Below are 24925 nucleotides of genomic sequence, written 5' to 3' on the forward strand. Positions count from 1 at the left end.
TGTCTGTCTGTTTTTAATATTCATTTATAGTCCCTCTATATAGCAAAATCTTAAATTTGAACACTGAGCTGATTGTTCTAACAGGGCTCTTAACAATTGAATGTGTGACACTTAGGCCCGGTTTCACAGACAGGGCTTAGACTCAGCCAGGATTAGACCATAGATCAATTAGGACATTTAAGTAATTTTTATAAACATGCTTAGAAAAAAAACATTACCGATGTGCATCTTAAAACCAAAAAGGCACTGATATATTTTTAAGATCAGTCAGTGCAAGTTTATTTCAGTGGAAACAGCTCAGACTTACATTTTAGTCTAGGACTAGTCTTAAGCCCTGTCTGTGAAACCAGGGGATAATGTTTTAATATGCTGATTAAGGTTTAAAACATTTGAGCCCAATGAAACATTTTAAATTGGCAATACATAATGTATGGTTTTTTTTTTTCATGATTTTTCTAGGACTAGAAATCATTCTTTAATTGAGAAACCTTAAATTGATGTAGCTGAAGATTGTAGTGTTGCTGGTTCTTAAAGGGATGGTTCACCCAAAAAATGAAAGTTCACATTTCATTACAAACCTGTGAGACTTTAGTTGGTCTTTGAAACACAAATGAAGGTCGTTTTGAAGGCTTTCCGGCTGCACAACTGACACTTTGATGCTTCAAAAAGTTCATATACTCAATTCACATGGATTAGTTCTATGATCTGTAAGTAAATTTTCTGTAGAGACTTGTTTGTTTTAGGATGACCACAATTAAATTAGGCTTTTATTCATGTATAAACTTTGATCAGCAACCATAAACGGAAGCTCAACCGAGCCTCCTTGACATGCGATAGTGAGAATGAACCTCATTGTTCTTGTGGAAGCTCAAACGTGCTGTGTAACATGAGAATGAACCTGATTGGTTCTTGCACGTCAAGTGCATGTTAGGCCTTTCGTTTACCGTAATTAATGTTTATGTGATTAAAAGCCTAAAATAAATCTGTTCATCATATAAAGGGATTGTCTCTTCAGAAAATGTTGGCTAAACTGCTCAATATGGATTACTTTCACAATCTCTTTATGTACTTTTTGAAGCGTCAAAGTGTCAGTTGTGTAGCTGGACAGAAAGCTCTCAGATTTCATCAAAAAGATTTTAATTTGTGTCCTGAAGATGAATGATAGTCTTATGGGTTTAGAACGACATGGGGGTGAGTAAATGAATGAATTTTCATTTTTGGGAGAACTAAACCTTTAAGGGGAATTTAATTTTTTGGCCTAATGCTTCTGTCTTGTTAAATAAGTCATTTTGAGGGCCCATTCATTGATGAGCACTGGTGCTCGACACTTCTAGTTTGATCAGCTGTTTCACTTGGATATACGTCACAATAGGGAAGAAAAGACTAGCACAACGTCCTTTTCATGCTGACTTTAAGTTTGTCTTCTCTAAATGCTCAGACAGAATTGAAATGTAATGTGTCCATTAAAACTGAAACCAAATAATAAAATTAAAAGTTGCCATAATCTTAGATCTATGGACTCAACCAAAGTGGCTTTTGCCAAGAAAAGTGGTCTAACTTTGTTTTCTGTGAATGACCTCTGAAAGGTTGCTCCACGAAAGCAATGCTGCAGAGCAGAAAGTGGATCAATGGCACCCTTGTAGAACCCCCCGACTCAGCGAAAATCCTGGCCTTCAGGTGCTTGGTCAATAATGAATGCTTTATATACCTTAATTAGTATTGTACATTCACATGGCTCCTGGAGGACAAAAGTTGATTCAGAACGAGGTTGGAAAAGTCTACACTGAATCTTAGCTTGAGCCTTTGACAAAATACTTGTTCTATGTGCAACTTTTTACAGTCTTCCATATTTGACAAGCTTACATCTCAAAGCAGGTGTATAATATTCTGCAAAATCACTTTAATAAAGAGCTAATTGGCTCACAGACTGACGGCAGCATTGTAATGAGAGATGATAGGACTGATGAGGGCTGTGTCAGGAATTCTACCTTCCTGAACAAACATTCATCTGTCCAACTGCAACTCCCCACAGCGCTCATGCCCAGATGTCCACAGCAAAGAAACAGCTGGCTTTCCCCACTCCCTCTGGCCTCCCACCCAATCCCACCATTACATCACAGTTGGACGAGAGCTGCTGAGGACTTTCATTGCACCTCTGCCTGTTTTCCATGTGTGTAAATTTTGCTGTAGCGATCTCAAGCAACAATAGTTTAGTTACGCAAGGCCTGTAGGTTTTGTCCTTGAGAACCAAGCATCCCTCTGTGCATTGGGGGGTGTCAAGTTAGGATTGAGGCTTTTGTTTATGACAGAGTCCAAAGGGAGCTCACCTAATTAAGACTCTTTGTCCTCACTGACTCGTTGCAAAACTGCTTCCCCCATCATTTTACAGCGTAATAAGAACCCTGGAAGCTCTTCACACACTATTTAGGCCTTTCTCTTTCCTCACATGGTAGATTTTCTGCACTCTTGGCAAGAATTGCTTCGCCCCTCACCCACAACCCTTACGGCAATATTCATAAGGATTTATAAAGGATGGCTCCGTCGTTTTGTGATGAGCTTAGACCTTGGGGTGTTGTCATCACTTTTCTGTCGCAGCTTGTCTTTTTTTGTGCTTTTTCAAAGAGAAAGGCTTACTAATACTTTAACTGGCCACTTCAAGCAAGCACCAGGGAGAGATAGGGGAGATGAAAGACGGTTTTGATTATTAGACGCATGAATCCTAGAAAACCAAGGGGTCAAGGTTTGGCTAATTAGCATGCTAACCTGATCACATGGCATTTGCAGCGGTGATTGGCTAAACTGAAGACTGGATGGCACTAGCTAGGTTGTGTCCTCAGCAATGAACACTAGAATGAGATGGTCGAGTAAGTCTTCTGGCTACATGAAGGTTTCTACCTACGCGGTCACAGCACACAAATACTATTAAAAATCAATTTGGGAAAAATACTTGGTCATAAAAATGTTTATATTATCTGACTTTCTTTTAAAGGGATACTCCACTTTTTTCGGAAATATGCTCATTTTACAACTCCCCCAGAGTTAAACAGATGAGTTTTACCGTTTTAGAATCCATTCAGCCGAACTCCGGGTCTGACGGTACCACTTTTAGCATAGCTTAGCATAGATCATTGATTCAGACGAGTCCAGTAGCATTTCTTTCAAAATGACCAAAGAGTTTCAATATTTTTCCTATTTAAAACTTGACTCTTCTGTAGTTAAACCGTGTACTAAGATCGACGGAAAATGAAAAGTTGCGATTTTCTAAGCCTATATGGCTAGGAACTACTCTCATTCCGGCGTAATAATCAAGGAACTGTGCGGCCGTACCATGGGTGCAGCAGGCGTAGTGATATGACGCAGCGCCTAAAAATAGTCCCCAGCTCGGTAACTTCTTCCAACGTGACCGGGACTAAGTTTGTCTTACCTATTAGACCTATTTTCAGGCACTGCGTCATATCACTACGCCTGCTGCACCCATGGTACGGCCGCACAGTTCCTTGATTATTACGCCGGAATGAGAGTAGTTCCTAGCCATATAGGCTTAGAAAATCGCAACTTTTCATTTTCCGTCGATCTTAGTACACGGTTTAACTACAGAAGAGTCAAGTTTTAAATAGGAAAAATATTGAAACTCTTTGGTCATTTTGAAAGAAATGCTACTGGACTCGTCTGAATCAATGATCTATGCTAAGCTATGCTAAAAGTGGTACCGTCAGACCCGGAGTTCGGCTGAATGGATTCTAAAACGGTAAAACTCATCTGTTTAACTCTGGGGGAGTTGTAAAATGAGCATATTTCCGAAAAAAGTGGAGTATCCCTTTAATGCAGGAGTTCAGTGCCGACTCGTTTCCCGCCAAATCTAGTTTGTGAATTGGAATGTGTGCAAAGGATTGTGGGTGATGCAAAAGATACAAAGATCCTTCAAATAGACCTTTTTCACAGCAGCGCCATCTTTGATTTTTAATGGGAATGAAAGCGAGGCTGTGAGGGACAGACATGCATCTCTTCAATGGGCTGTACTGTTATTTAATGTGTTTTTGGATTGTTCTGCTCATGAAATACTGGAAAAATATCTTTCCAAGAAATTTCAATTGACAAAAAACTCCCGACAATATAAGCTGCGGAAAATTGTAAGTAATCTAGGAGCTTTATACAGCTTTTTACAGCGGATGCCATTGGAAACACGGCAAGTCTATCCCTCACAGCCTCACTTTCATACCTGTCATGGCGCTGCTCTGAATAAGGTCTGTTGAGATGGCTTTCGTCAGAGCTTGATGATGTGGCAGCCGTGGTATCCAGCCTTGGACTGCAGTTCTACAGATTTTGAAGATAGACGGTTTTTATGCAGGTGTCACATTAAATCAGATCCTCCCTCAAAATCAGGGTTTCCATTAGGACCTCAAGCGATCCCATTGCCTTAAAGAACTTTTAATGGGTTTAAAACTTTAGCACCTGATTACAGTTCCTACAAAATCACATTACATTTGTCATGTTAACTACATTATAAGCTAGCTTTCTTACTATCATAGCATAAAGATACACAATTTGCCTGACAGCTTAGCTAAAACACTATACATTTCCACATATTTACAACAATCTTTAATGCAATTACCCATATATTTCAGTTATTAAAAGAAAGATGTTCAATTATTTGTTTATTATTCATTTATTACCAGTTAGTCAATTCAAAGAATGTACATTATATCCAGTTTGTTTTATTATAAACTATATAAAAAGAAATGTAATAATTTAAATTAATGTTGTTACTTAGTATAATAGCTAACAACTAATAATTGAGGGAGGACCAGATGTTTCTGTTATTATACAGACCTCCTTGTGAGGTATAATAATGGGAGTGTGTAGTAAAAGAGAGAAGAGCAAGGATGAAAGGGCCGGAGCAGTATGTCATTGTGGCCGAGGGGCGAGTGTGTGTTGGTCTCCTCTCTGCACAGTGCTCTTACGTAAAGAGCTCTAGCAGGGCAAACAGCTATTCCCCTCACTGCCCTATCTTCTGCTCTCCACCCCTCCTCCTCTTCCCCTCTCATGTCATAACTATACCCTTCATTATTGTTTATGGTCTCTAAATGTGTTGTTTAACATTTTCAATAATATCATTGTTTACAGTGTATGATTCATGCAGAAAATATATGTTATATATTGGTATGTTTTTGCAGATTGAAATTGTGAATTTATAAATGTTTATAAATATTTGTCCTTGGTTATTTTGCCTTGCATTTCAGGAGGATACAATGCCCAAATACACTTCCAACATTGCACCACTAGTGTCATAACGCACACAGATCAGATGTCTTCTAAAGGACAAGAGCATCTATGCAATATAAAGTAAACATGCTCTGGAAGGATTGAGAAATCTTTTTTATGCCCCCTCAGAATATAATTCGATGGTAATAAAAGCATAGCTAGTTAAGGAGGGTCATATTCTATTTCTGTCTTGGCGTTTTTTTTTGTTTTTTTTAGGTTATTATTGTTTGTAGTTTATTATCTGGTTGTATTTAAGCTCCTGTTTGCTGTCAATTTCTGGTCACAGTATGAGTAGAGCATATCTTTAACCATCTATTTTTGTGTGTGTGTGTGTGTGGTCATATGTTGCCATAAATTGAATTCCAAATATAATACACATTTGTTTTATCTTGGGAAAAGAAGGAGGTAAAGACAGTGGACAGTCCTTGGCTAGAGTCTGCCTAACTGCAGCCCCGATGCACAAGTGCTGCACTGTGGAATCAGTATTCTGAGCTGGTTCCTATGGACACAGCATTCTTAAAGCCAGCAACAAACAGCATCACCAGACTCCTGAGCAGAAGACAGGCCCAGCACGCGCTTTCTCGGCTAACCGCTAGAGGGCGAGTGGCGCACTACAACTGCACGACATCCCACCTTGTATGTATGTGAAGAGAGACAAAGGACAGGGTTGATCATCGTCGCGCTGAGCAATGGGTGATATAGCTACTAATTAGCCACGGTCTGTTCATTGTGTGAGTGAGAGAGCTGAATTTGTTGGTGCTGTGTCATAATTTACATTCTTTACATTCTCAAAGTATATTTTATCACGTGAGCAGTATTATTACTTCATTCAACCAGTAAAGTTCTCGTTTGCAGAGTTGCTTTACGGTTTTCATCTGAATGGTTTGCATCTCTACCTGTGGGTGCATATAGTGTTGCCATAGAAACGCATAATTCCCAGTATGAAGACGTAAACAGGTGTGTTGCCTACAATTTGAAGTCATGAAGTGGCGCTGCGCAGACCGATCGGTGTATGACATCAAAGTAATGACATCAAAGACATTGAGCGATTCGAAAGCGGAGCCTGCTCTCTAATAGCTCTCGCGGTACTTTGATGTCATACACCGATTGGTCTTCGCAGCTCTGCTTCAAGTCGAACACACCTAACAGCTCAAAATTGAACTTCACCCGTTGTCATTTTGAGACTAATTAGCCTACGACATGGCGTGATGCAGCATTGAATGCAACAAGCTTGTAATCACGACTTCAAAAGTGTGAAGTAGGACATTTCCGATAACACGTGAAGGCAGCATTATTCTAGCTATGGAATGCCGATAACCACGATAAAACAAAAAATCAGAAGATGCTTTTGTTTTTATGAAAAAGGCGGAAATAACTATTTCTTTACTATTTAAAACATCATATAGGTCTATCATAATTGTTTTAATATAATAGTTATAGGCTATATTAATATATCACACACACCATTGAAAAGTTTGGGGTTGTTAAGATTTTTTTAATGTTTTTAAAAGAAGTATCTTATGCTCTCCAGGGCTGCATTTGTAGGATCAAAACTACATTAAAAATAGAAATATTGTGAAATATTGGGGCCATCCCCAAACTGTTCCCACAAAGTTGGGAGCATGAAATTGTCCAAAATGTCTTGGTATGCTGAAGCATTAAGAGTTCCTTTCACTGGATCTAAGGGGCCAAGCCCAACCCCTGAAAAACAACCCCACACCATAACCCCCCCTACATCAAACTTTACACTTGGCACAATGCAATTAGGTAAGTACCGTTCTCCTGGAAACCGCCAAACCCAGACTCGTCCGTTGGATTGCCAGACAGAGAAGCATGATTCGTCACTCCAGAGAACACATCTCCACTGCTCTAGAGCCCAGTGACGGCGTGCTTAGTTTACACCACTGCATCTAATGCTTTGCATTGCACTTGGTGATGTAAGGCTTGGATGCAGCTGCTCGGCCATAACCCATTCCATGAAGCTCTCTACCTACTTTTCTTGAGCTAATCTGGAGGCCACACGAAGTTTGGAGGTCTGTAGCTATTGACTCTGCAGAAAGTTAGCGACTTCTGCGCACTGTGCGCTCTTAGCATGCTGCCCGCTCTGTGATTTTACGTGGCCTACCACTTCGTGGCTGAGTTGCTGTTGTTCCCAATTGCTTCCACTTCGTTATAATACCACTAACAGTTGACCGTGGAATATTTAGTATTGAGGAAATTTCACGAATGGACTTATTGCACAGGTGGCAACCTATCACGGTACCATGCTTGAATTCACTGAGCTCCTGAGAGCGACCCATTCTTTCACAAATGTTTGTAGAAGCAGTCTTCATGCCAAGGTGCTTGATTTTATACAACTGTGGCCATGGAAGTGATTGGAACACCTGAATTCAATGATTTGGAGGGGTGTCCCAATACCTTTGGCAATATATATATATATATATATATATTTATAAATGTATGTATGTAGCCTATGTATGTATGTACGTGTGTGTGTGTGTGTCTTAACACACTACCTTTAAAGAAAGTTTACATTTCAAATCAAGGCAGCATACCAGTTTTTCCGTGTTTTTCCAAGTTATCATTTCAATAATCTTCGAGTCTCCTAAACTTTGCCTGACCTGGGTGAACTCAGCTGAGCTCAGAATCAGATGCCAGCTGCTTTATGAGCATCACAAGCTTGAGACCCCCCCAACAGACACAGCACAGCTCTGTGGCGCATCTCAATCCCGACTGTCTGAATGGATGACAGAGACATGCTGAATTTTAGGCTTGCTGGACAGTTGGCTTTGTAGTCTGGGCTTATATAAGTGTGGTCAGGGGCTAGAGACACAAAGGCAGCAGCTGTGGGATTGTGCCTTTAGTATTCCCAGCCAGAAGGGGACAGCATGTTCCTCGGGTCTCGGAGAAACCAACCACACACACAGTCTCTCTCTCTTGTGCTCACTCTCCACTCTGATCACACAGCACTGCAGAGAGACACACAAGGCACGTTTGATCACCACAACAGGAGAGAGAGAGAGGGAGAAGGAGAGGGAGGGAGAACAACAGATATGCGTGGATAGACATACAGCGACAGTGACGGGGAATAAGAATGAAGAGAGTGAAAAGGTGTCAAAAGGAGAGGTAGGAGGATAGAGAAGGCTGGAGATGGGCAGACAGACACTGACAGGTACACAGCAAGAGGCTAATACCTAACATCATGTCTCACAGCATGATGCAGATATTGACACTCGGGTAAGAGAAAGAGAGAGACGGATCCAAAAGAGAGATCCCATGCAAAGAGAATATAAAAATCATTTAGACTGATAATGATTTTGTTGCTGGAGGTTACCAGGTCGCTGGATTGTTGTTTCTTGCTGGAGGTCTGCATATGACCAACTGGGCTGCATGACATTGCTGCTTAATATTAACATTTTGCATAGAAAATAAACATAAATTGCAGCAGTGAATAATGCATTGTATCTTGAACTAGTTGAACGATTATCACAAACAATTTCACAAACTCTGACATGATTTTGCATGCATCATTATTTTTCTATACGTGGACAGAGACAAATCATATACATATTTCATTTTATGTTTTTAAAGGGAATTCCATTTCCAAAAATGGAAATTCTGGCATGATTTACTCAACCTCATGTCGTTCCAAACTTGTATGATTTACTTCCTTCTGTGGAATGTAAAAGAAGAAATTTTAAAGAATGGAAGTTAGACACACACTTTAGATGTGGAATATCTCTCCTTAATACTCTAATTCAGAGCTGGCAGTTTGTGCCTCCCGGCCACAGAAGGGAATCATTGGACAGGGAAATGTAGGTCTCGCTTTATGCCTTCAGCCATGACACCAATGTCCACACACACACACACACACACACACACACACACACACACACACACACACACACACACACACACACACTCAATTGCGAGTTATAAAGTGAGATATAAACTCACAATTGCAATTTATAATCGCATCCAATATTGTTTTTATTGTACAATATTGGATGACCCCATGACTTTTACATTTTTTGGGATTAAGAATGAGGATTGAAAATAATGTATTCACAATTTCTACCCAATATTTTTTTTTAGAGCTTGGCATAATTAGAAAAATGTAAATTCACTATATTAAATATCTATAATTAAACATTTCTTGATTTTTTGTTGTTTTGACTTATTTTATTACCTGTTTTTACTTCATTTTAAGTCATCCCGCTGCCCCCTGGAAGTTTACTGATGGCCCCTAGTGGCCCCCGGCCCCTGGTTTTCTGAATTGCTAAAACACTAAACCCCATTCTCTGAACCAAATTTTCAATAGCCTAAACCAATTTGTCAAATAAATCACTCTTTCTGTAAAACATTAAACAAGTTCAGGTAGTTAAAACACTATTTGCAAATCTCATGCACTCTTTTTTTCAAAACTCTAAACACTTTCTCACACACTAAAACACATTTCGCACTGTGATGCACTTATGTTTTAAAAATGCTAAACACAGGCAGGCAAAAGTTAAACACAACTACAACACAGTTGTCATCATTTACACACAACGACTCAAAATTGTTCACACTTATTTCTAATGATGTGATCAAACCAACTGCACATAATACAAGTCAGTTCAGAGTCCCAAAATTGACTCAAAATGTTGCTCTGAATGTTGATACCATGGTAACAATATAAGAGAGAGAGGAGGAAGAGTATGTGTGTAAGAGGTGGTGAGACAAGGAGGAAGAGGATGAGGACGAGAAAGAGCAGGTGTGGAGAATGTTGTCAAGGCTGGATCTGCTTTAGGGTTTTTCCCTTTGCCTGCAGAGATGACATTGTCTGTGATGTGGATCAGACATGAAGACATGATGCTGAAGCAGAATCAATCTCTCATTGACTTTGATTCTGCAGTTGCAGTTTTTTTACTGTAACCTTTTTGGCTTTTGCAGTTGGGTCACTGTATTTTTACAGTATGCAAGAGCTGAATAAACAGACATTCGATGGGCCTACTATACAATATCCATTACTACACACAGTATACCATTTATTAACCTTATTAACGTTGTCATTAGCCTACTATACTTTTTTATGTAATTGGAAAATTCGTTTATTTTGTTACAATATACTTTTTTTCCTGTAATGGCATGCTTTGGATTCTGTGTTTTTTTTGTAGTGTCTAACAAATGATCTGTAGTGTTTTATGATTTTGGCTCGCTGTGTGTATGATCTGAAAGCATTGTTTGATTTTGAGCACAGATAAAATGGTTTTGAGGCAATTGTTTGATTTTGCCAGAAGAGTCAGAGGTTCTCTGAATGTGGTTTGAAAATTTGGCTTTGTGTTTAAGGATTTGAGAAAGTGAGTGATGGTTTCAAGTGTTTTAGCAATTCAGAAAAACTGTAACAGATACATTTGCAAGATAAAACATAATTTGCAAGATAAACACAAATTAGTAAAGCACAGAAAAATCTAACATGCTGCTTCAGTTTGTACTGCCATGCCACAGTCAGAGAGACAGCAGCTCATTTAGAGGAAACTAAAGAGTGAGCGTGTTCATTCATCAGCCGGTAATCTTGATCTCCCGAACGAAGAGGCTATTACCTGATGATTGATTTGTCTGTTTAAATCTGTTGATTTTTTTCCTTTTTCCACAATATCGTAATGAGGAGAGAGGAAGGTGGGGGATAGAATTTGATTTGCCGGATGAGAAGAATGGGAAAGTTGATGCGAGAGACGTCGGAATGTGATGAAGGAGAAAAAGGACAGAGCGAGTGATGAATGTGTAATGGAGAGGAGGATAGATGGAAAAGAGAGCGAGAGGAAAAGAAAGGAGCAAGAGCGATAGATGGGGGAGGGGGTGTAGTATGCAAGTAGATGATTCACAGAGGGAGGGAAAAATGAGGGATTGTGCAGGGGAGGCAAATTAAGGACAAGCATGTTGGCCCAACAAGATGGATGAGGGAATACACGGAGTGGGAGAATGAGGGAAGCATTTTAATTCAGAGAAGTGAAAAAAAAGGCATAAAACACTGCTTGTGTGTGGTTGTAATTTCACACTCTCTCTGCCTCCTCAGTCGAGGGAAGATTCACAAAATGGCTGTCGCTTATGATGCGAGTCAGATTTCGGCATATATTAAGAAGGCATGAATCCAAAATGTATATTCATTCCTCCCAGGAAAGCTTGTTGTCTAGATTGACATATCCTCTTATTGAGCATGAATTCATGCTTATATGAACTAATTCTCAAAGTAAAACTCAAGCCCTTTGCTGCTCTCTGAGGCGATTCTGTCCTACGCATGAATCCGGACCTGTTACACGCAAGTCTTGAGAAGTGATGCTTTTAGCATGCTGGTTGTAGGAGAACGCTTGAGTAGGTCACGTTATATTACAAACCTGTGTTGTTTCTCGGGAACATGGCACATCTTCTCGTCGGTGTTTTTTTTCCCTCCATTTTTCCGGGTTCGCTCCATCAAAGCAAAACATACTGAATCATTCACACTCATTATTAGCGCAGCAGATACATTACATATTTAAGAGACCGTTTCCCACTTATAGATGAGCCTGGAACAGATGAGTAATTACGTGGCCTGTTACTTCACTTCCCTACTGTTACTTACTCACGTCTGACTCATTTGGAAAGCCTCATGCTCGCTCACAACACGGCCTGCTTTCCCGCTGTAAGTGCTCGAGACTTCGTCAGGTGCGTGAGGGTTCGCAAACACAGAGAAAGAGCGAGTTTGTTCCCCCTTGGGTTTGTCTGTTTATTCATCAGGACTTGATGCATCCAAGTTTAGGATCATTCTGTTTTGGCACCTTTAGATTTCATTTCAAATAAAACGACACGTTTAAAATGAATCCAAAGAAATACGAAATGACTAAGGCGTGTGTTTCTGAGAAAAAAAGAATGAGTAAAAGAAATACATGTGGATACAAAGAAACAACTCAGCATTAAAAAAGCAGTTTTGTCGTAATTTGTTTGTTTGGCTTATCGCCAAATGTATGTTATTATATTGATGAATAATAATTAATAATAAAAACCAAAACATAAAGAGTACACAAAACATTAATATTTAACATTTTTAACATTGCTTTTCCCTTTATAATTATCATTATCCTTTAAAACTTATGTTTCAAGAGCAGGTTTGCTGTAAATTTATAGCATGCATTTAATCTTTGTATTCGTGAGTCACTTAGCTTCGTTTCTCGTAATATTTCGTACTTTATTTGTCGCTTGCGTTCTTGCAAGTATTTATTTAGAGTTCAGCATCCTCTTCTTTTCCTCCCCCCCTCCTCCTTCCTTTTTTTTCGTCTTGGCAGTCGTTTCTGGAGTCTTTCAGCGAACTCCGACCCCTTTTTTGTCGCTCGTGTCAGCGAAGGGCGTTGCGTTTGGTTTTCTGTCGTTCGCTCCCATGACGACCGAATGCGATAGTAGAGAAAAAAAGGAAGCAAAAAGGGACTGAGAAAAAGATGAGAAGGTTCTTTTAAAAGAATAGAATTTTGTCTAAGGTTGAACGTCTTTGTCAGTCTCGTGTTACAGCAGCTTTGCAGTTAAGATTCTCTGTGCATCGTCCATTCGTCCAGCCACAGTCGCAGCTTAGGGACACAGAGTCTCTTTTCCAACAGATCATTACCCAGCAAACAGGTTTGACTTTTTTTTTTTTGCCTCTGAAAAGTCTTGATTATTATGTTAATTTATTTATAAAATTAATAGCCTACATACATATATATATATATATATATATATATATATATATATACATATACACATATACATATATATATATATATATATATATATATATATATATATATATATATTGTACCTTTTGAAAGAGATTGCAGACCAGGCTATTTCTTACTGAATACCCTACTGCTGTGGTTCACAGTTTTTTTTTTTTTTTTTTAATGCAAATAACAAATTAAAAATATAAATAAATATGATGAATATAGTGGAGAGGGGAAGAAGACTTATGAGGGAGCAGTAGCTTGCTGATCCATGTAGACCGACGACGGGTGGTGAAATGTTTTCTTAACAAAAACATGTCAAATCAATGCCACAAGCTACAGCTCCCGTGTCACGGCACGAAAGAACCCTTCTGCAAATCTCTTATCGCCTCTCTCCATTTCAAACCAGCCTCATTTTGTCAATGGCAAATGGCAAAATCATGCATACATGTGTAATCTTTGATCGAAACGTAAAAATCCTCCCGGTTCCTCCGAATCGTGAAAACGCATGGTACATGAAGTTTGATCTGTAATATTCCGGGCCTCCACCCCCTCTGCCCTGCTCCCGTCTCCCTCGCCCTGCTATCTGTACGGGGGGAGGTTGTGCCTCATACAGGGGTGGTGCGTCGGTTGGCTGTGTTAGTGTGGGATGAGTCTTTCAGGTCCTTCTGGATGCAGTTGTGGACCTGCAGGAAGTTGTGGTCCCTCTCCGAATTGTAGGTGGCAGTGGGGGTGCCGTGGCCACCCTTTAGGGTGTCGCCCCCACGGGTGAGTGTGTACATGGAGATCTCGGTGGAGGGCAGAGCCCCGAAACCCTTCAAGCCCACCGGCGAGGTGTCGCGGGAGTGCGAGGGGTCCGTGGAGCGGGACGAGGAGCGGGAGCGGCGCCGGTAGCGGTACCGGTAGCTGGGGATGCGCGTGATAGCCGAGCCCTGCAGGTAATCTGCAGCCCGCGCACCCGCCCGCAGCTCCCGGTGCCGGTCGATGAACATGTGCACGGCCAGCACGCCCACCATTTCAGCCATGATAAAGGACAGAGCACCAAAGTAGAAACTCCAGCCGTACGAGTAGCTGTTCTTTTTGGAGTCGCTCTTTGAGGGATCCCCCGCATTGGCTGATATGTACACGATCATGCCAATGATGTTACTGAGGCCTGTGGGGAAGAAAGCAGAGATTTTAACCCCCTAGCTATGGCTAAAATACTTATTCACAATCTAGCACGTCTTCAAGTGACTTTTATAAAAAAAAGAAATAAAAAAAAAGTGCCATCCCTGCAATAGAATATAAAGTCATTGACATGTAAACAAAGGTTAATAGGCCTCTAACACCGTGTCCTAACTACACGCGCCGCGCGATAAAAGGTAGGCTATATTTTCCATGTTAACCAGAGTTTTTGTCCTAACCAGCCGCGACGGCGACACGCGACGATTCTATTTTAGAAACGGTTTCTATTTTTCTGCGACGTCGCGCTGGCACAACAAACACAAAGTGTGGCAATGACAATCTCAGGTACTGTTTATGTGCTTTATTTAATGTTTAAAGCATGCAGTGTGACTTTGAATATCATTTACTGCTCCCAGCTTTGTTGCTGTAGCCTAGCCTAAAAGCAACAATGGATAATTCACCTCAGATCTTGAAATTAAACAAATGGAAACAAGAACGTTCAAACTGTGAACAAACAAGTGTATTCTTTGACAACGATTGTTTTAGTAACTCAGTAACCTAAGTATTTTTAATAATGTTTAAATGGTGTAATATTTGTGCATTTGATTATGTAGATACTTATCCATTTTCTTGCCAGTGCCACTCTGTGCTGTGCGAGTGCTCTCTGGTGCTGTGCGCTTGCCGCGAGACTCCGCCCACACGCTGTTCTGATTGGCTGTGGGTTTTGATTGATTTTGACGCATCTCGCAGTCGCGTTGCTCTAGTGTGGACAGACAAATTATTTGTCGCTGGAATCTTATCGCATCGCGTCTGGTTAGGACACGGTTTAAGGGTGCTGTGCAGTGATATGCACGCCAATAACAAGGGTAAGAGATATGATGAAAAGAAGAAGAATCATTCCACAAAATGAGAGCTATTTGTGTTTGAAGACGTGTACTAAACACAAACATTTGGTATTAAGTGTTTTGCAAATTAAGGGCATTTACCATGAGCACATTGCCAGTCATAGTATAATTATTTCTAAATAAAAAATATAACCTGCAAAACTTTATAATTAAATGTATATTAGTTCCCCATTTAAAGGAGATCAGTCATATAGGCTATATATATATATATATATATATATATATATATATATATATATATATATATATATATATATTTTTTTTTTTTATTAAAACAGGATAATAACTTTGCCTGTGTCTGTGAGTTTTGATGCTGCACCAATTATTTACCTCAAAAAACAGTGACTTGTCCCTTTAAATGATCTGAGCATGAGGAAGTGACATCAGTCTTCAGAGGAGCCTTCTTTAAAAGCTGGTAAGTTTGACTCTCATTCAACAGTTATAATTTGATGGGTTTAAAAAAAAATGTTTGACAAGTTTTGTCCAGCCCAGCATGACAACATAGAAGTAAACTGTGTTTATTAATGCTAATGCTAGGAGGCTGTGTTCTTGATTACATGGATTAAAATGTGAAATCCCACCACTTTCCATCCTGGCATGAATTGAGGTACACCACCTATACACTTCTGACTTTAATTCCTACAAAAAGTGAACATATGAATTTTAAATCAGAAATTGAAAAGATGTTCCTTATACAAGAGGTTTATTCAAGTTATTGTCTGTATGATTGTTTGTGGTTTTGAATAGATCTGAAATATAAGAATTGCAATATTATAAGTCATACAAAGACATACAAACTGACATTTAAAGAAAACCTGACATGCTGTGCTCCTTTAAACAACTTATACCTCAGTTGTACAGTTATCATCAGAAGTTGATCTTTCATCATTTATATGATCTGCACTGTGTTTCCACAAAGGTGCAAGGATGAAATAACTTAAATTAGCCTATTATCATAAGAAAAAAGATGTAATTTCAATATACAAACAGACAAAATATAATATAATATAATATAATATAATAGACAAAATTTTTTCACATTTAATACATTTTCTTAATTCATCCACCATTAGTTGGCAAAAATAAATAATAATTTTAGACCCTGGATGTGGCTGAGGATGACAGAATCTTCCTGTCATCTCTATGCCTCACAAAATAAACTGTGACTGCCCTCTAAATGGTAAGGTTAACACAGGCAGTTTCACAATATCCTTAACCCCTTAGCCATAAACTAAACACTGAGTGCCTTAATTTGTCAGAGGGAGCAAGTAAATGAGAAGATCAGAGTGAAGAATTGAACTTATAACAGAAACTAGAGTGGGTGACCTCACAGGAACATGATCTGTGGCTCACTGCTGACTTCAGTCACACTCTGGTGGAGTTGTCTGTGACAGAGTGAAACTACCATGATGGATCACTGGGAAAGTGTGTCAGGGACACCATATTTTTAGAGTTTAATCCCAAATGGCCTTTCTAAGCCTAGCTACAGAATCAGGACCAAAGTGAGACAGAAAAAAAGAAATCGACTTGCTAACTGGCTACTGTATATCACTGAGGCAGCTTGTTCAAAAAAGTCCAATGCAAGACTGTTTCTAAGTGATACCGTGCTGATCTGGGCATTTAGGTCAATGGTTTGGTTTCAGAAAATCTTTGTTTTACTGAATTGCACTGCTAAACCGTATCGGGGGCCAGCTGACTGAACTGTCACCCTGTTGAGTCAGAGGGATACATGCATGTACATGCATTATATCTTGCCAAGTTAAAGTTAAAGTTTTCTTAAAGAAGCACCACATCAAGTTTTTTTTTTTTTACAGTTTATTGCACTTAATAATTTTTTTTTTACATCAAGTACGTCCCAAATTCATGATCGCCTTCTGAAAGAGGCAGCTTTCTGTTCGTGCACTTTGGCAGTGTGCCACGTATTGCGCTTTATAACTCTTTTTTTTTTAACATCAATCATGTCCCGCTCTATTTTCTCATTCATGCGTTTCATGACTCTAAAGTGTCAATAGTGCTGTGCTACACATATATATTTACATACCGCGATATACAAGATATAGCAACATCTATAACGACAGACATTTTATACCGTCGCCACAACATATACCGTCATACCGCCCAGCCCTAATGTATGCCATTTATTTTATGACAAAATTGTTTATGAACTTATCATGGAGTTTCTGTGTAACTGTATAATGTCCAGCTATAATGTAAACTTTATTTGAAAAGAAAAAACTATGCATTTTGAGAAAGAAATGTGTGAAAAATCTATAATAAATAACTTCAACTAACCGTTCAAATGTGTTTTTTTTTAAAGAAATTAATACTTTTATTTAACAATGATGCATTAAATTGATCAAAATTGATGCAAGACATTTATGTTACAAAAGATTTCTATTTCACATAAATGCTGTTTTTTTACATTTTAAAATATGTTCAAATAGAAAAGGTCATTTTAATTGTAGTAATATTTTAGTAAATACAGTAAGAAAACATTTTTACTGTATTTTTGATCAAATAAATGCAGACTTCTTTCAAAAACATTAAAAAGTCATACCAATCCCAATTTTTTTAATGGTAATATATGTAAATGGTAAATGATAAATGTTAAAAAGTATACATATAAAAAGATACCAAAAAAATGTAAATATACACAAAACTGATTAACTGGTGGGCAAGTAGAAATGTGCTGGCATGAGTTGGCTAGCAGGAAAAAAAAATCCTTACTGTTGAGCCCTGATTGGGGGTAATGCATTACACAACTGAAAATGTGTTGGGAGAAATAAGGGTATATCTGAGGAATGCAGGCATTGTAGGAGTTGTAGTATGTGTGATCATGATGAGTAATGTATTTCTAGAGAGTGCGTGTGATGACTATCCAGGTCATTTTGTGTCAAATAAACCTGAGGCCCCTAGCTCAGATCTTTTAATTTGTTAATTGTTTTTCTGTAGAAAGACAAACATAAAAAGTGATGAAAGCCAAAATATTAAATGTCACATATGTATATTGCCTGAGTAATCCACTATTTTGTAGAGGGGGGTCAAATTGACAATTTTCACCTGAGATTTAGACAAATTAGAGGGGTGTAAAAATTACTTAAGAAAGATGACAGCATTATTATTTTATTTTTTACACAGAGATTGGTAGGTCTATTAGTAAAATCTTTTGACTTTAGCAATCTTTGTTTCATTATATGCCAATGGTGACAGTTCAAAAATGGCCAAAAGATAAAAGTGACCCAAGAAATCTTTCTAAAGTCATTTTTACCCCTCTGTAATTTGGCTCCAAATCTCAGGTGAAAATTGTCATTTTGACCCCCCTCTACAAATAGAGAATGAAGTAAATTTAATCATTTAATATTTTAGCTTTCATCACTTTTTATGTTTGTCTTTCTACATGAAGAATATTAACAAAATAAAAAAAACTGAGCCGGGGAAGTTTCTGAAGTTTGTTTGATTTGACACAGAATGACCCATCAGTGACGTACAGGATTCAGTAAATGTTGGTCAAATACTCTTCCTTCATTCATTCCATAGTCTCACCTGCAGACACAAAGAGGATTCCTGCGCTGAGGATGATATTGTGGCGGGACTTGTAGAACTCGCTGGCAGCTATACACAGGCCACCCATGAAGAGCAGGATGACGCTGAGGATGGGGAAGATACTAGACGCTCGCACGGCCCCTACAGATGGAGAGACAGAGAAGAAGGTGGGGTGAGTATAAGATGTTCTGTTACTTGTTGAATGAATCCGTGTAAAGAGCAGAGAAGAGGGAATGAGACGAATGAAGAAAGCTGTCATTTCGGGTGATTTTAGCAGCTGTTCTTCTCTGAGCACATTGAGCACAGCCAATCAACACTTTGCCAGCAGAGTCAACAGCTTCCACACCCTTTAAAATGCCTGTGGAAGAACAATCAGAGGTCAAGTGCCTCACCAAACACTTGTGCCTAACTCAAACACTCATGTAGTCCAGGACTGAACAGGACAAGAGACATTAGGCCATTTACAGATGCCTCGCTTCAATGTAGTATGTTCGTAGTGAGACTTCAACAAAACTTGGCTTCATTCGAGCCATGAAATGACAAGTGAATGTGTTAATGAATGTTTTTAGGTCTGTCTGCCAAGCCTTCAACTCACCAATTAGTTTTTCAACTGAACGTTTGTGCTGCTCAAAGGGATAGTTCACTCAAAAATTACAATGTTGTCATAATTGTCTAATCTTTGTGCCATTTTAGACCTGTTTTCCTTCTTCTGTGGAAATCAAAAGGAGATACTTTGCAGAATGTCCATGCAGCTCTTTCCTATAAGCACACAGTAACCAGTGCCAACCTCCAACCTTTCATTTTTTTTGCACTGGGCAGAGACTTTTATCCAAAGTGAGTTACATTGCATTCAATGCATGCATTTTCATACTTGTCCTGGGAATCGAACCCTTGAACCCATTGATAACACCATGCTCTACCGTTTTGAGCTGCAGGAAAGCTATAGTGACCAAAAAAAAAGTGCTTCATAAAAGTGCCATGCATGTACCAATCTGTCTCTTTCCCTCAGTTTTTTTTATTTTATATTTCAGGTCTTCTGAATACAATTGCTTTGTGTGATCAATAGTTTGAAATTATAGACCTATTTCACTTAAACTCTTTGCTGCCACATTGATTTGCAATGAACAATGGGTGAGAAAACGATAATGCTCATTTTTGAGTGAATAATCCTTTTAAGATTGTCAACATCATATAACTCAAACACTTAACAGTTCTGTTAACTCGTTCATGGGTTTATGTGAAGAATGATGCCTATGCAGTATTATGAGCTGTGACATTAGAGTACAATATTTTGTAGTTTGAGATGATTACTGTACATATATGTTTGTACACTGTAAACCCTAATGCTCAAAATAATTAATTGGTTTAAGTAGGGTAAACTTAAATTAAACAAATTAGTTAAATCAAATTAACATTTGAGTATTTAGAACTTTCTTTTTCTTTGAGTTCACGAAACTGACACATTTGAAGTAATCTGAATTGTTTAATTGGTTTATGTTTTATGAATTTTCTTTTCTTTTAATTTAGACAAACTTAAATTGAACTGAAACTGGGCTCTGATTTCTATTACCCAGCATGCTTTGCCATGAAAATCGAAAGGGAGAGTAAATGCTAAAATTAAGATTTAGTAGTGTTTAATGTTTTGCTATGCTAATAGTTTCTGGGTTATGCTGGGTTTATAGGGTTACCATTATGGTGACGAGTGAAGCACGAGCTTGGTTTGAGAACAGATACATGGTATGTTTTATATTGTCCTAATCATTGCTATATTATGCTAATGCTATCAAAGCATTGTTACACCAATTAGCAAGTTAGCATTTATTGAATTAGTGAGTTAAAACAAGCCAAGTTTCCACAACTAAAAATGTATAAATTGAGATTACATGATAATTTGAGGATAAAAAGTATGGACTAGTTTACTCAAATAAGTTAAGAGCAATTAATATATATGAATTCAATATAAAAAAAAAACTGCCAGTTCTGCTTACTTAAACTTTAAATTTCTTAACTTAATTTTTTTATATAACTGATTACCACAATTTTTTTTTTTAGGTTTTTCCAACTTATTCGGGTTTAAAGTGTACTGTTTGCGCGCAGCTCAATTCTAACCGTGTCTGTACGCTCATCTCGCACATGCACCTTGAATTTTTGCACTAATTTGTTGGTCCACAAGGTGGCAAATCTGGTTCGGCCCGTTGTCAAAAGCATTGAATACAATAATGAGAAGGGACAACAACAAACTACTGGAGATGGCAACAACAATAAACGCGAGCGCTTGTGTAAGAGCTTCACGTAACTCAAATTTAAGCAAGTACAATTTTTATCAGTCGCAACTTCTGGAAAGAAATAGAGCAGGAAGTGGACAAATCTTTCTAGTAGTGTGCATGTGTCAAACGCCTGTGTTATCAATGGAGTATACTTTGAAAGGCTATGCATTTGGTTGTATGCATATGCTAAGATTTCACGTCAAAACTGAAGTATACTTTAGTCTGCTTTTATCATGCAGTACTGTTGTTCTCTCATGTCCTTTTCCTTTCACAGTCTTTCTCAATTCTTACTGCTTACTCATCTCTTACCTCTTCTCCTTTATCTATCTCCGTTTATACTTGATATGCAAAGTTATGCTTTCATCTGGCTAGTTAAATTTTCACCACTCTATCTAGTCTGCAAGCACAGCAGTTTTTTTTTCTGTCTCTCTCTCTGTCCCTCCCTGCTGTGCTGTAAACCCTGATATGTGGACAGTATGACAGAAATGTGAACTCTTGCTGGCTAAAGCGGGGTCTGAAGGTCCCCTGAGAGGGTCATCTGCTCTCTTGTCCTGTCCTGTCTGCCCTCACCTTCACCCTAAAACCACTGCACTTGTGCCCATCTGCTGCAGATCACACGAGAAGCCAAAGTCAGCTACCACAAATGTGCGTCAGTTTTACTGCTAAAACAACTATAGTGCAGTTTTAGCCAAATGTTGCAAGATAGAAATACCTAAAGTTCTTAAACTGTTCTTTTATGAATATTTTACTTGGTAAATGCATTGAATATGCACTGTGCTAAATGGCGATATCTGCTGCATGTGTTATATAAGGTGAGATTTTTTTTTCTAGTGCCGCAGTTCTTCTCTCCCTCTCTGAGAAAACTAAACGAGACTTCACTCGAAGTGATGAACGGCATTTTAATTTTCTTGTGCTTTGTTCCGTCCTCTCCTATCTGTCTCTTTCTCTCTGTTTTTCTCTCTATCCACTCAATCTAAGTGAGTCCCTAATAATTCTCAGTGTCTTGTTCTTTTGCTACCATGTTCCACTAGTAAAGCCATATGAGGTCAGGAATTGCCATTCGTACATGTAAATTGGTGTATGATCAATTCCTTTGCAACCAGGGTCCAAGGCTCCATTCTGAGAATGATTGTCACTCATCAGGGGAGTTAAGGGAGGCACCCAATAATACCCCAAATTCCGAGGTGGAAAATGGGAGAAGGCCGATTTAAATGTTATTAAAATTCTCAGTTTTTCATTTCATGTCTCAGAATGTGAATTTCTTGTTTGTAATCTCACCATTGTAACATAAAATATAGCTGATGTCAGAACCACCACTGTTCTTCCCCGAACGTGCCGAATCTGCCGTTGGCGCGTTGGAAAAAACAAAACAAAGTAGCCAATCACTACCATATTTCACTTTCTATTTTATATTCTATTTTCAGTGTTGAGAAAAAATATGTCATAGAGGAGGCTAACCTCCCTTGGTATTTCAACCAATCATCGCAGAGACGTAAATGAGTTTGAGAAACTAGTTTGAGATATTAGTTTGAAATGCTCCCGCTGATAATCCAGCAACTATACCCTTAATTATTGAGAGTAGAGATACTGAATATTTGATTGCTGACAAATTTACCAAGATGCTATTCAAGCAGAAGCTCAAATAAAAAATGAAGGAAAACGCCACGCCTAAGTCAGATATAGGTAACAGCAATCCGCTTTACTAAATGGCCGAACATGTTCTTTTAACATGGACATTTAAAGGGACAGAAGGATGGATTTTTTCCTCAAGTGATAGGCTAGGTGAGTGGCAATATATTTATATTTTCTTGCTGTATTTTTTTTTTTTTTTTACATTTTATGTCTAAAAGAGAGAGGATCCGTTAAAATTAGTGTGCCTCTATTTTAAAATACAAGAGCAGCCACTGGTCACAACTCTACAAAGAATAGTGAAGACAGACATACTGACAAACTCGCTAGCAAAATGAAGCCAGTAATAAACTTATGTTCAATGATGAGGAATTAAAAATATATATTTTAATATATAATATGTACATTTAATATATAAATGTATATATGTATATGTATGTAATATAATATGATAAATATGTAGTGACTGTACACAATATGTATTCATTATAAACTCTCTTTCTGTAGGCTAATATTTATTCCACATTTTACTTGTATGCCAAACTAATGCAATGCTTTTAAACTAGCTTTATTTGGATGGTTAGGGTTAGAAAATATTACTGTATATGCATTTAATTGTGATGATTTGATGAATTATTCAGCATAATTCAGTTGCGTTAATTGCAGTTTTAATCAGTCGACAGCATTAGCATTTTTTTTTTTTCGTTTTGAAAAAAGGAAAAATACAGTTTCATGGCCTGTAAATATTGTCTATTCCGACGCCATTGGCAGAAAAGTTTATTTTGGACCCTGTTTGCAACTAAATAAAGGTGGATTTTTTTTAGATGGATGTCCTTGCATGTTCTCTTTATCCTGCCTCTTTTTCCTCATCCCTCTCTCTGTAGGGTGTAGAGTTGCTGGGAATGGTCTGATTAAATATTAAGGTGTGCTGGGTGCTGACCCTGGTCCTGTCTCCCAAATCTCTTTCTCTCTTACACACACACTCACACTCACACTCACACTCACACTCACACACAGCACTCAGAAAGTGGGAAAGGAAAATATAATAACCTAAATCTATTGATTGTTGACACAAGCGTTTAAAACGACAGGCTTGAAGATGACAGAAGTGTCCTCGGAGACCAGGATGCCGTGTTGATTTTCAGCTGTTGTGAATGGGATTCGCCGCTAATGTTTCAAGCTTTAAGGTAACGGATATTTTCAATAGAGAGAACATGCTTTACAAAAGTCATTCCAGAATACCTAATAATATGTAATATGTTCTATAAGCTCAGTGAGATGCTTAGACATTCCTAGAAACTTCATACGTTCCTAATCAGCCCTGTGGACTCACGTGGGCTCATAGAGACATACTTTCACTCATAAAAATCTCCGGTCGGCACTCGCAGCTCTGTGACCTTGGCTTTGACCTTTCGGATCAGGCAGCAGCGCTGTATCCATGGCTGCAGAGGCTCTGGAGGAGGAAGAGAGAGAGGTGGATTCTCCCCAGGCTCCCTGCACTGATCATAGCCGGAGACTGACCAGCCTGAGGGCCTTTTCACACTGAGGCCGAACATTTGTTGGCAAATTTTCATTGCAAACAAAATTTTGAATAGAAACAATGGGTTTCCATTCTACCCCGTGCACAAATATTAGTCTGTCATTAGACCAATTTTTTTTCTTTACGAAGAGTGGTGCAATTTTCTTTGTTTGTCCATTAAAAAAAAAAGACTAACCAATAAGTGATGAGCTTTTGATCACGATTCTTGAGCCAGTTCATTTCATGAACCCTTAGGTACTACAGAAATTGCTGGTCTCTTTTGTAAGTCTGGTAATGTACATTACCGGTTCAAAAACAGGTTCTTTTGAACTTTTTATTAATCAAAGAAAAATATTAAGCAGCACAACTGTTTTTAACGTTGATAACAATAATTAATGTTTCTTGAGCAGCTAATCAGCTTATAGCAATAGCATCATGTGACACTGATGACTGGAGTATGTTTTTTTTGGCACTTTGAGTTAATCTTGCTATTTCCCACAAAGTATTGAAAAATGGTATTAAAGGATAATTCTGGTATTTAGCAATTTGAGTCTCTTTCTGGTTTGTTTTGGATGAACTAGAGTGGTGGACACAGAGATTTTGACGATGGGTCCTGTCTCGACTTTTTGACTCGTTTAGAATCGCCTTTGACCGCTTCAGAGTGGCTGGCTATGGGCATGCACGAACATGTCCTTAAAACAGGGCCGGTGCTAGCCATTTGGGTGCCCTAGGCACAAATGCTTGGTGGTGACACGCCCCTACTGCGTGCTAGAATCTCCGAAAAACAAGCCGATTTCAAAATCAAAATGTACGCTTTTAAATATACCAATACTGCTATCTCAAACATGCAGAGGCTTCTTCGTGATCTCAACTAACAGATTCTGCAAAAAAACGAAAATCACCAAAAAAAAAAAAAACGCTTCTTTT

At 38.5% G+C, this 24925-nt stretch overlaps 1 protein-coding gene across 1 annotated transcript in view; it reads right to left on the reverse strand.

Moving 5' to 3' along the window:
* Positions 1 to 13469: 13469 nt before the first annotated feature.
* The window catches only part of cacng2a (calcium channel, voltage-dependent, gamma subunit 2a), a 91787-nt gene continuing 80331 nt past the window's right edge, over positions 13470 to 24925 (reverse strand). Inside the window, exons 3-4 of the mRNA XM_084426850.1 lie at positions 18584 to 18724; positions 13470 to 14124 (exon numbers count right to left, since the gene is read on the reverse strand). Of these exons, the coding sequence (XP_084282976.1) occupies positions 13580 to 14124; positions 18584 to 18724 (686 nt within the window). The 3' untranslated portion in view covers positions 13470 to 13579. The remainder of the gene's footprint in view (positions 14125 to 18583; positions 18725 to 24925) is intronic.

This window comes from Rutilus rutilus (genome assembly GCF_951802725.1).
Source record: "Rutilus rutilus genome assembly, chromosome: 1".
Lineage (NCBI taxonomy): Eukaryota > Metazoa > Chordata > Actinopteri > Cypriniformes > Leuciscidae > Rutilus > Rutilus rutilus.